The sequence below is a fragment of the Hypanus sabinus genome, chromosome 7 (genome assembly GCF_030144855.1).
Source record: "Hypanus sabinus isolate sHypSab1 chromosome 7, sHypSab1.hap1, whole genome shotgun sequence".
NCBI classification, from domain to species: domain Eukaryota; kingdom Metazoa; phylum Chordata; class Chondrichthyes; order Myliobatiformes; family Dasyatidae; genus Hypanus; species Hypanus sabinus.
This window is the reverse complement of record NC_082712.1, coordinates 105,608,572-105,621,576: the sequence shown is the minus strand read 5'-3', so window position 1 is coordinate 105,621,576 and position 13,005 is coordinate 105,608,572. Positions and strand designations below refer to the sequence as shown.

At 40.9% G+C, this 13,005-nt stretch overlaps 1 protein-coding gene across 1 annotated transcript in view; it reads left to right on the top strand.

Moving 5' to 3' along the window:
- The window catches only part of LOC132397523 (mucin-2-like), a 232,308-nt gene that overhangs the window by 59,214 nt on the left and 160,089 nt on the right, over positions 1–13,005 (top strand). The window contains exons 12-19 of the mRNA XM_059976354.1: positions 172–309; positions 1,707–1,871; positions 3,949–4,043; positions 5,785–5,911; positions 8,018–8,273; positions 8,357–8,409; positions 8,492–8,592; positions 10,919–11,070. Coding sequence (XP_059832337.1) covers positions 172–309; positions 1,707–1,871; positions 3,949–4,043; positions 5,785–5,911; positions 8,018–8,273; positions 8,357–8,409; positions 8,492–8,592; positions 10,919–11,070 — 1,087 coding nt within the window. The remainder of the gene's footprint in view (positions 1–171; positions 310–1,706; positions 1,872–3,948; positions 4,044–5,784; positions 5,912–8,017; positions 8,274–8,356; positions 8,410–8,491; positions 8,593–10,918; positions 11,071–13,005) is intronic.

Below are 13,005 nucleotides of genomic sequence, written 5' to 3'. Positions count from 1 at the left end.
TAGGCAGAAAAGCATGTTCCTGTGCTGTACTGTTCTAGGTTCTGTGTACTGTGTTCTATGTAACTAATGGTACAATACAGGGAGTTGGAAACAGGATCATAGATAATTTGTGAAAACAGTTTTAGGAGATAGTACTTATAGAAACACTGAACTGCATTTTGTTTCCTGCAGCAAATTATACCATTTTCAAACCATCGACATTCCATATCCTGCTGGAGTCAAAATTTGGCCTGCAGCTACAAGTCCAACTGGTTCCTCGGATGCAAGTCTATGTAACCCTCGACCAGTCGTATAAAGGAAAGACATGTGGTAATTATCATATTCCTGCCTCTGTCCAATATCGACATCTGTCCTTGGCGGAGGTCTCACATTTTTACTTCTGTGCCCACACTACAGTGAGTTCTGAGCCCAACACAGTCAAATTATTCATCTGCCACCTTTGCGTATATTCATCAAGAATTCCTCATATACCTCACTGCTAGTGATGAGCCTTTCTCGCATTTCCAACACCTCCCTTCCACTTGGACACCTCCTTCCAGCTGTTAATCTTCTCTTGAACTTTTCCATTCCAACTGCATTGACAAGCTCCACTCCCTTTAATCAGTCCAAACATGTGACTTTCTGCTTACTCTGCACCAGTCCCAACGCTTGAACAAAGCTGGTACCATTGTAATTTGCTGGACTGACTTCTCAGAGGCCAGGCACCACCTTCCTTACCCTGGCAGAACTCATGCTCACCCACAACAACTTCTTTTTCACTTCCTCCCACTTTTTCCAAATCAAAGGTGACCATTGATACTCATTCTAGGCCTCACTATGACACCTTCTCCCCCACCTCCTGCAAGGATGCCATCCTTTTTTTCTCAATTACTGTGTTTTTGCTGCATCTGTTCTCAAGATGAGGCCTTTAGCTCCAAAGATTCTGAAATGCCCCTTATTCCAAATTGTGGCTTCACATTTCTTCAATTTCATGGATTTCTGCTTTTACCTCACCTTCCCCAGATGGAACTCATACGGATTTCTCTTGTTTTACACCTTGACCCTACAAGACTCCACATCCAGCATGAAATACAATGGGATTTCCATACCAGACGTACCTCCACCCCCCCAACGCGCACACACTGCGCACGCACTCGCGCACACAAACACACACACACACACACACACACAGAGAAAATACACCCACACAACACACACACACATACAAACTGGCATTACATTTTAGCATTGCATTCCAGAGCCTATCTTTGTTACAAGTCACTCACAGGCAATTCAAAAGAGAAGGAAGTTAGAAAGCAAAATGCTGCACATGTTGGATAACTGAGATAAATTTGAGAAATATTCAGCTGTCCTCATGAGTTAGGTGAGGAACAATGGTCATGTTTCAGGCCAATAGCCTATGGGCACAAGAGCTGTGAAGAAAAATAAATAGCCATTTCTTTGTTTCTCCACAGTTTCTGGCTCACTTGCTGAGTATTTCCAGAATTTTCTGTTTTTGATTCTAATCAAAGTATTTTCCACCACCAAGTACATTTTGATAGCTTTTCAATGTCCTATTTGTCATTTTTCTTGCAAATCTGGTTCTCCTGCTCTATTTTTGATTAGCCTCACTTCCCCTGCACACCTCTGCTATTTTGTGCATCTTCCCCTCTAAGGTGGGTATAAAAGGCTGATGAATTTAAAATGATGTCATTTCTTTCTCTGAGGTTTCTGTGGGAATTTTAATGACATCCTACACGATGATTTCAAGGCAAGTAATGGATTGGTGGAGGGCACAGCCGCACCATTTGCAAACTCTTGGAAAGCCCAGCGGAGCTGCTCATCTGTATCAGAGCATCTGGAGGACCCCTGTGCTATTAGCACCGAGAACCGTAAGAACTACATTGAGTGACTCTGGGCTGGATTGGTGGGGGTAATTTTGAGTCATTCCCATACAGCTTCAAGCGTCTATTTCCAGGAAATATAAATCTGTCCAAAGGAAAGGAAACACCTGAGATATTTGAATATTTATGCACACAAGAACCCATGATCTTGGTATGTACTCAGGGTACATACTGATCTGCATCCTCACTAGTGAATAGTATCTCTGCTGCTGAAAGTATCTCTCACAACAGTGTAAGAGTAGGAAAAAATGGAAGGGGGCCACTTGTCTTCTTGTGCCCAAAATGCCAGCTATCTCAGCATCACCCCAAACCCCTTGATTAATATCCAAAATTTTATCAAACATAATGCACTCAAGCCAAGGTGCCACAGCTTTCTTGGATAGTGAATAGCAAAGATTTGTCACTTGAGGAGAGGAGATTACTCTTTGTCTGTATTCCAAACAGTCAATCCCATCTTTTGAAACTGTAGCCTCCTGGTTCTTGACAGTTTACAGTAGACACACTGTCCTTTTATCTACCCTGTGAAGCCTGTAAAGGTTTTTTATGTTTTTATGTTTCACCTAATTACAGGAAGGATATTAATAAGGTTGAAAGAGTGCAGAGAAGGTTTACAAGGATGTTACCGGGACTTGAGAAACTGAGTTACAGAGAAAGGTTGAATAGGCTAGGACTTTATTCCCTGGAGCATAGGAGAATGAGGGGTGATTTGATAGAGGTGTATAAAATTATGATGGGTATAGATAGAGTGAATGCAAGCAGGCTTTTTCCACTGAGGCCAGGGGAAAAAAAAACAGAGGTCATGTGTTAAGGGTGAAGGGGGAAAAGTTTAAGGGGAACATTCTTCACATAGAGAGTGATAGAAGTGTGGAATGAGCTGCCAGATGAAGTGGTGAATGCAGGCTCACTTTTGACATTTAAGAAAAACTTGGACAGGTATATGGATGAGAGGGGTTTGGAGGGATATGGTCCAGGTGCAGGTCAGTGGGACCAGGCAGAAAAATGGTTTGGCACAGCCAAGAAGGGCCAAAAGGCCTGTCTCTGTGCTGTAATGTTCTATGGTTCTAATGAGATTACTTCACATTATTCAAAACTAAAATGAGTTCATGATGCTTACTTCTGTATCAAAAACTCCCCATCACTCCTTACTCCTTCCTCTGCTCCACCATCAACTGCACTTCACATTGATTTCAATGATTCCTGCAATTGTGCCTTTTCTTATCAATCAATGCCAATCCCTGGATTGGAGGAATGTAGTTATAAGGAGATATTGGAGAGACTGAGTTCATTTTCCCTGGAGCGAAGAAGACTGAGAGGAGGCCTGATAGGCCTGAGACAGGTAAATAAAATTATAAGAGACAGGATTAATAGTCATAATCTTTTTCGAAGTCAAATTTATTGTTCCACGTACATGGTGCATTGAAAAACTTACAGCAGAATCAGAGAATTGTACAACCAAGGTTCACAAGAGAAACACAAATGTAAAATATGCAACATTTTTATAAGGAAGGACACAATTAAAACAAAAAAACACGAAGTCTTTGCACTATAATACACATTGATTTTTCTTGATTGCTTTCTCAGGGTGGAGATATGACAACCAAAAGGGATTAGTTTTCAGATAAGATTAGTGTTCTTAAGGGGAAGTTTGTTTAAAACTGAGGGTGTTTGATATCCATAATGTGGCACCAGAAGAGGTGATATCATCACTACAAATCGGCATGGAATAATGTAAATCAAATGTCCACAAATGGGATGAGCAAAAATGATCAAAAAGGCAAAAGGGGTCAGCATGGTAGGAGTGGACCAAAAGGCCCATGTTTATTTAATACATAACTCAACCCTATTCTGTGTGTCTCTCAACTGTCATCACCTGCACTTGGTGCTGAAGGTGGAGCCTTTGAGGGATAACAGGGACTGTGTGTACTGTTGATTATTTCAAGAGAGAGCCTGTTGCATACTAATAATGTTGTAGGCGGTAACAGTTCCTTGTGTGCTTGGTATATAGTTAGTTCAGAAACCTTTACTGCAAGGGTACTCAAAACACATGTCCAAAATTTTCTTGCAGAAAACTATGCAGAGTATTGGTGTTCTCTTTTGAAAGAGCCTGGCGGAGCTTTCTCTCATTGCCATTCTACCATCAGCCCAACCGAGTACTACAAGGTAGGCCAGTAACATTCTCATTCTATGTCTGATGATATACATTGACCATCCCTCTTCTGCTCAGCACAGTACAGTGAACCCGTGCCAATGGACTTATGCGTTTGGGAAATTCACCCTGACCAAAAATTTGAAATATAGAAGAAAAATATATTCTTACAAAATTTAAGTGATGAGAAAAAGCAACTAAATATACACAAAATACAAGAGAGATAACAAATGTTGTCAGTTTTTTGTCTAGGGTTCACATGACAGGAAATCACAATACAGACAGGTCTCTGTAAGATAGGGAAAATTTTGGTCAGGGTGAATTTCCCAAGATAGCTGGATGTTTTAATTTTCTCATTATCATGGAACCACCACCTAACTTAACACTGACAGTTTCTTGCCACTGCTCAGGCATATCTCAGTGGCTCACTATCTGCTTTACCTCCACAGGTAGCACTCTTGGCTTAGTGGACTAAGTACTTAGGATGACACAAGTGCAAAGCTGAGGGAGTGCTACAGTAACAAAAATGACACCTTTTTAAGAGGGTGATGGTGGTTAAAGGGATTAATAGATTATTAAGCCCATTGATTCCCACAGGAACTACAATGATACCCTGACCTTTGTGTCAATCATATTCATATTTCGAGAGGTCACAGGCCCTTGCAGCCCAAACGAGCCCATGTCACACAATTACACCCATATGACAAATTAATGTACTAGCCTCTTTGAAATGTGGGAGGAAACTGGAGCATCCAGAGGACACCCACATGGTTACAGGGAGAACATACTACCTCATTTCAGACAGCAGCAGTATTGAAACTAATGCATGAACATCGATCTCTCAAACTTTCAGTAATGGTCCCCAGCTCCTTCACCCTTCCCCAGTCCCATTTCCCTCTCTCAGCTTATCTCCTTACCTTATCTTCTGTGTGACTCCCTTCTGGCCTTCTGTCCTCTCCTATCAGATTCCCACTTCTCCAGCCCTGTATCTCTTTCACTGATCGAATTCCCAGCTCTTTACCTCACCCCTCCCCCTCAGAGTTTCCCCTCTCACCTTGTATTTCTTCCTCCCCTCCATCTTTTTTCTCCAGTCCTGATGAAGGGTCTCAGCCCAAAACCTCGACTGTACTCTTTTCCATAGATTCCTCCAACATTTTGTGTGTGCTGCTTCAGGTTTTTCTTTCCTTTTACTACTAAACTGCAGAAATGAGAAAGCAATGTATGCAGTCTAATTTTCTGAGCCACAGTTGCAATAAATTCTCTGAGAATACCACCCTGAGGCAGTGCATTCATGCGGAAGTAAACAAAGGAGATGTCAACTTCTTACTTAAAGGAAAGAACTGCAAAATGCTGTAAACATTCAGCAGGTCGAGCAGCCTCTTCCAGGTCAACGTGTATGTCCATGAGGAGGAGCATGTGGGTGTCCATGTGCACTTTGTTTTTTTATGGGACTGGTGGGCACCACAGGAGCTCAAGTGCATTCTGGATAAAGATGACTGTGTTACAATTTGAAGCTTAACTGTAAATCGTGTGAATAGTGGACTGTTGTAGTCTTGTGATGCTGTCTCACTGAATAAACCTCCTTTAGAAAAGGGAAATTGACTAGCATCCATGGAAAGTGACACTGAACTGAACCTGTGCTGTGCGACCTGCTGAGTACTGTAGCATTTTCTGTTTTTATCACACACCTCTTTGTATTGTTTTCCCTCGTAAGTACATGCTCCAATTACATTCCTTTATACTTTTTTCCCTCAGAAATGTAAATATGACAGTTGTAACTGTTACAAAAATGAAGACTGTATGTGTGCCGCTATATATTCTTACGTCCGAGCCTGTGCAAGCAAAGGGGTCATATTAACCAACTGGCGAACTAACGTGTGCAGTGAGTACACTTCGGCTACTTTCATTGTAGTGTAGTGAAACTAGGCAGCAAATCATGTTACTGTTGTGACATATTGGATGAACAAACAAACAAAGTATGTCTTATGAGGAAAAGTTGAGTGAGCTAGGGCTTTACTCTATGGAGCAAGGAGGATAAGAGGCAACTTGATAGAGGTGTATAATGTTATAAGATTCATTGATAGAGTGGACAGCCAGCACCTTTTCCCCTGGATGTCAATGGTCAATCCATTCATCTGTTCAAGGTGAGTGGAGAAAAGTTTAGGAGCGATGGCAGAGGCTGGTATTTTGACACAGACAGTTGTTGGTGCTTGGAACACACTACCTGGCTAGCGGCAGAGGTGGATACAACAGGGACGTATCAGAGGCACATGGATGAAAGAAAAATGGAGGGCTGTGTGCTGTGAAGGAAGGAAGGGTTAGAATGTGGTGGAGTATGTTACAGATCGACACAACATCCTGGGCCAAAGGGCCTGCACTGTGCCAAACTCTTCTGTGTTCAACAATAATGACTAACTCTTTTCAACAAAATATTTCTGGCCAAGGTGATGTGGTGCAATAGTAGTGCAGGATTTCCACCCTATCGGAAAATGCATATTTGTGCATCTAGGAACTACCATGCATTTGATAAAAGATGCTCCCATGTGAAAGTATTGTCATTATGTTAGAATGAACTCACAGGTTCTACAGCAAGACTGAATTTGTGTAGCACTTTGAATAAGATAAACTATATTTCACACAGAAATTAGAGGAATTAGAGCAATTAAGCTTATTCAAAGTGGAAGGTTTTTAAATGCATTTGAAAGAAAACAGAGAGGAGAATAGTTAATGAAAGAACTATCTGCTATAGTCAAAGGACACAGAAGCAGGAATGTTGACAATTGAATACAATCAGCCCTCCTTATCCGTGGGTTCTGCATGCGCAGATTCAACCAACCGTGGATCGGGAAAACCCAGGAATTCTCTCTCCAGCAGTTGTTGTTTGAGCATGTATAGACCTTTTTTGTTCTTGTCATTATTCCCTAAACAATACAGTATTACAAATATTTACATAGCATTTACGTTGTATTAGGTATTATAAGTAAGTCAGAACAGGTACATCTAGTATTATTTAGTGTCAGTTAGTCAAACATCTGTCTTAGTATATAGTATATATTTTACCTTCCTATGCATATAAAACACTTAAGAAATGTATGCATTTCAATAATTAAACTACTACGTTGCTTAGTAATAATTGTAGCTTTCATGGGGGTAGGGCCTGTCACATGCTCCATTATTCTCACTTTATCCATTAAAATTGTTCCGATCATTGACTGACTGTCGCCTTAAGCTTTTCCAATGACCAATGACATTTCAGCTCTTTCCGATGGCTTTATTATTTCCACTTTATTTTCAATTGTGATTGTTTTTCTGTCAATGGAACAGAAACACTGTGGATTCAGCGGCGGGTCCTGAACTCCGCCGGGTCCTAAAGTCCACCACCCTGAGACAAGTTAAATAAGGGACTTGAGCATCCGTGTTTTTTGGTATCCACGAGGGGATCCCGGAACCAATCCCCCACAGATAAGGAGAGACAACTGTACACTCTTCACACTTTCCAGAACTGGACTATGCACTGACCATTCAGGTGTTTACCTCAATATCTCAATGTGAGAGACTGCCGCCACAACTGTGAATTCTAGATTCCAACCATCCTCTGAGCAAACAAAGTTCTTTCTCAGAGCCCCTTCAAATCTTCTACCCTTCCACCTATGATTTCCAGTTTTATACACCTCTGCTAGGGAATTCAGAGATATTCCGAACCAAAGCAGTTTCTGCTGACATGAAGGGGTGAGGCTCAGGAGGCACAAAGATAAAGGTGTTGCTTAACATGGATTAGCGAGCATAGATCTGCTTGTATTTTTTCATTTAACACAGTTTCATCTGCATTTTGAAATTGAAAATTAATAGCCATAATTAAAGTTAGCTGTTTTGAATAAGAAAGTACTTGGCATTTTGATATTTTCATATGAGAGCTTCTTTAGTTAAATTGATTATTAATTATGACACTGACTAGATTTTTCCCACTTTTTTAACTAATTTGTTTCAGGCTCTTACACAAAAACCTGCCCTGAGACGCTGACGTATGACTATGACATGAAGAGCTGCAGGCGCACATGTCACTCACTGAGTGAGAAGGATGTCACATGTGGAATTCAACATATTTCAGTGGATGGATGTGGGTGTTTGGAAGGAACATACATGAATGAAAAAGGCAAATGTGTGCCCTCATTCAAATGTCCATGCCTCTATGAAGGCAACCTCTTGAATCCTGGCGAGGTGATCAGAATAGGAGACACACATTGGTAAATTAATGTAGCTATGAGTGTTTTTACCCATTTATGATGACTGTGGCACATCTACACTTCAATCTCCTTTTCTATTTCAGTGTGTGTAAATATGGAAAGGTCCAGTGCATTAGGTCACGAAGCAGAATGATGAGTAAGTACTACTATCTTGTTGATTTAAGTGTTAATTTTCAAGTACTTAAATACCATGACACTTATATCTGTGTATTTAGCAGCATGTGAGCCACCGAAGATTTATTTCAGCTGCAATACGACAGAGCCAGGGGTGACAGGGGCAGAGTGTCACAGGACATGCGGGAACCAGAATCTGGATTGTGTAAGTAGATTGAGATTCATTTTCAGAATGTATTAAAACTGAAATCTACATATTCACAATTTTAACGTGGTGCACTATATGTTACTTTAAGATCAATGCAATTCAATTCTTCGGTCATTCCAGTCCTCCCCAAAATGTCTTAGTTTTAATTATGTTATTCATTCAAGGGATGTGGGCTTCAGAGGCTTAGCCAGCACTTAATTGCCCACCAAACAGAATGTGTGAGTAGTTTATCACACTACACTTTCTGTTCAGTGCTCAGCTGGATTTAAAATTTGCAAATAAAGGTTTCAAGGAGTTGTTTCCTCAGTCTGATGATGAGAGTGAGTACTGAGAGTGAATAAAGAGTTAGTGAAGCAGATGAAATCTGCTAAACCATTTGTCCTTCTGTAATCTCAAATGCAATTTGCCAGATGTTTTAAAAGTCTGTCCAAATCCATTGTCTTGAACAAACTTCAATTTGCAAACTCCACTGAAGGTGCTTAAGAGGCTGCAACCCATTCTGTTGGCTAGCACTATAACTGAAGCTGTGCTGCAGACCAGACTTTAAGTGTTGTACCAAGAATGGCAAAACCGTTGCAACTGATAGGATTTATCTTACTCAATTAAAGCTCAAGCTGAATCGGTCATATTGCAGAGGACATTGATACACATCAAACAGGTTTTTAGACTTTTTGGTCAGGATTTCTCCAAGCTTCCATCAATACTTATTCCTGTAATGCTCTTGATGAAATATTTTAAAGATAGGCAGAGCTCTGCTGTAAAACTGCATCTAATTGGAGGGAGTACTGAAGGAAAGGTTAGGAATCCAGCCTTGGATCCCTCTTGGCCCTTGGGAGGAATGGAAAGAGAGATGAAGCCAGGTAAAGTAGAAGCAGGATCTGGAAGGTGAAGACAACTTAACATTTGTGGTAAGTTTTTCATGCTCTGCAAACTGAATCTGATCCTGATACACTAACCTCACCAGCTGTGAGGCAGAACAAAAAGAAGAGAAGGGATCCTACACAGACAAGGTGGAGTTCCACAGCAGTTCAGATGGATGGACCAAACTCCGATGAAATCCACCATCTGCACTGAATTTTTTTCTAAACCTAAAATCTTTGGAGGTCTCAATGAAAGCAGCAAATTTACTTTTTATTCCGAATAAACACAACAAAACCATCTCAGAATTAGCAACATGAAGCAGTTCACCCAGCTGTGTACAATTCATTGTAACTTCTTAAATTGTCTCCTGTATGGTCTTTGGATGATTTTAAGGCTAACTTATCTTGTAATACCATCGAGCAACTCTGGACCATAATCCCAACCATCGTCATGCAGGCTTCTCAGCAGGATGATCTATCTTGTTAACAATGTGGTGGCACACGATGAAACAGGAGTCATACCAGATGATAAATAAATAAATAAGGGTCTGCTCCATGATCCCAATACCATTACCTTTGGAGATCTTTTCAGTCATTATGCAACTCTCTGGGCAGGTGCAAGGAACTGGACAACTATGGCAACTCCTCAAACTCCACTGGAGCTTTATTAGAGTATAGAGGCACAATGGGTACTGATGTGGACTAGTAACTCAGAATCTGAATCAGAATCAGGTTTATTATCACTGTCATTTGTCATGAAATGTGTTTTTTCTTTGGCAGCAGTACAGAGAAAGACATAAAAGGTTACTAAAAGTTACAATAAATCAATCAAAAAATAAATAATGCTCAATAGGAATAGTGAAGTAATGTTCAAAACAATTCCATACCTCCCCTCCCTCTCGCACACACACACCTAACATCTTCTCTGTAACTTAAAACTAACTTAAAAACTCCATCTCAAATCTGACCAAGGGTCTTTGATATGAGATATCAGATTCTGTGGGATCAATTTCTGAGGAGTGGCTCCAACATTTTCTAGTCTTATCCAGCCTATCTGTTCTTTCCTCTTAGCTAACACCTCTCAGGTCCTTATATATATCCTACACATGCTTCTGATTCCTGTGATGTGGTCACGTCATCAGAGGAACTGAAATAAATGGAGCTAAGTGATATCTTTTCATGTAGACAATACTATCCCACATTGGAACTCAATAATTAAAAAGGAAGACAAGGCAATAATAACAGTAAGGACAGTGAGGCAGAAGTTGCAATTAATCAGAGAACAGACAACAGTACAGCGCAGGATCAAGTCATTCAGCCCTCTGTGTCTTTGCCGACCATGATATCAATTTAATCTGCATATCTGCATGCATGTGATCCATATTCCTCCACTGCTTGCCATTACACATGCTTGTCTGAATGTTTAATTGGTCCTGAATTGTCTCATTTCTTGATTTCCACAGTACAGTGAAAAGTGTGTGTCAGGTTGTGTCTGCCCCGAGGGGCTTTTGGAAGATGGAAGAGGAAACTGTGTGAAGGAGGAGAACTGCCCTTGTATGCATAATAATTTCCATTACCATCCAGGAAGCAGGATTACAGTTGACTGTAACACTTGGTAACTTTCTGACTGTAAAATTGATCTTTAAGAATTAAATATTGCATATCACTTTATTACACTGTGCTTAGCTAAACATTTTAGAAATGTGAAAACAAAATTGTGAAGTTACGCTTTGCTTTTACGAGTTAAAAGAAGTATTATACCTCAGAAACTGGGGAAGAAATATGCTTAATCATGTGTGCTAAATGGGTATTAACAACCATTTTTCAGTGAAATTAAATGTTAGAACTCAAGCCGAGCAAGCAGCCTCTATTAGAAACATATAAATATAGAAAACCAACAGCACAGTACAGGTCATTCAGCCCACAAAGCTGTGCTGAACATGTCCTTACCACAGAAATTACCTAGGATTATCCATAGCCTATTTTTCTAAGCTCCATGTACCTATTCCGGACTCTTAAAAGACCCAATCGTTTCATCCTCCACCAACGTCACCGGCAGCCTATTCCACCCTCTCACCACTCTCTGCGTAAAAAACTTACCCCTGACATCTCCTCTGTACCTATTTCCAAGCACCTTAAAACTGTGCCACTTCAGCCCTGGGAAAAAACCTCTGACTATCCACATATTCAATGCCTCTCATCACCTTATACACCTCTATCAGGTCACCTCTCATCCTCCATCACTCCAAGGAGAAAAGGCCGAGTTCACTCAAACTATTCTCATGAGGCATGCTCCCCAATTCAAGCAATATCCTCATAAATCTCCTCTTCACCCTTTCTGTGGTTTCCACATCCTTCCTGTAGTGAGGTGACCAGAACTGAGCACAGTACTCCAAGCAGGGTCTGACCAGGGCCCTATATTCAAGATTCAGATTCAGTTTATTGTCATTTAGAAACCACAAATACAATGCAGTTACAAAATGAGACAACATTCCTCCAGAATCATATCACAAAAGCATATGACAAAACAGACATTACCTCTTGGCTTCTAAGCTCAATCCCATGATTGATGAAGGCCAGTGCACCATATACCTTCTTAACTACAGAGACAACCTGCATAGCAGCTTTGAGTGTCCTATGGATTCAGATCCCAAGATCCCTCTGATCCTCCACACTGCCAAGAGTCTTACCATTAATACTATATTCTGCCATCATATTTGACCTACCAAAACAAACCACCTCACACTTACCTGAGTTGAACTCCATCTGCCACTTCTCAGCCCAGATTTACATCCTATCAATATCCCACTGTAACCTCTGTCAGCCCTCCACACTATCCACAACACTCCCAACCTTTGTGTCATCAGCAAATTTACTAACCCATCCCTCCACATCCTCATCTTGGTCATTTATAAAAATTACAAACAGTAGGGGTCCCAGGCAGAATGTGACCTGTCTACCACTACTCTTTGCCTTCTGTGGGCAAGCCAGTTCTGCATCGACAAAGCAATGTCCTCTTGGATCCCATGCTTCCTTACTTTCTCAATAAACCTTGCATGGTGTATCTTATCAAATGCCTTGCTGAAATCCATATACACTACATCTACTGCTCTGCATTCATCAATGTGTTTCGTCACATCCTCAAAAATTCGATCAGGCTCGTAAGGCATGACCTGCCTTTGACAAAGCCGTGCTGACTATTCCTAAACATATTATGCCTCTCCAAGTGTTCATAAATTCTGCCTCTCAGGATCTTCTCCATCAACTTACCAACCACTGAAGTAAGACTCATTGGTCTATAATTTCCTGGGCAATCTCTACTCCCTTTCTTGAATAAGGGAACAACATCCGCAACCTTCCAATCCTCCAGAACCTCTCCCATCTCCATTAGTGATGCAAAGATCATCACCAGAGTCTCAGCAATCTTCTCCCTCACCTCCCACAGTAGCCTGGGGTACATTTTGTCCAGTCCCGGTGACTTATCCAACATGATGCATTCCAAACATCCTCTTCCTAAATATCTACATGCTCAAGCTTTTCAGTCCGCTGT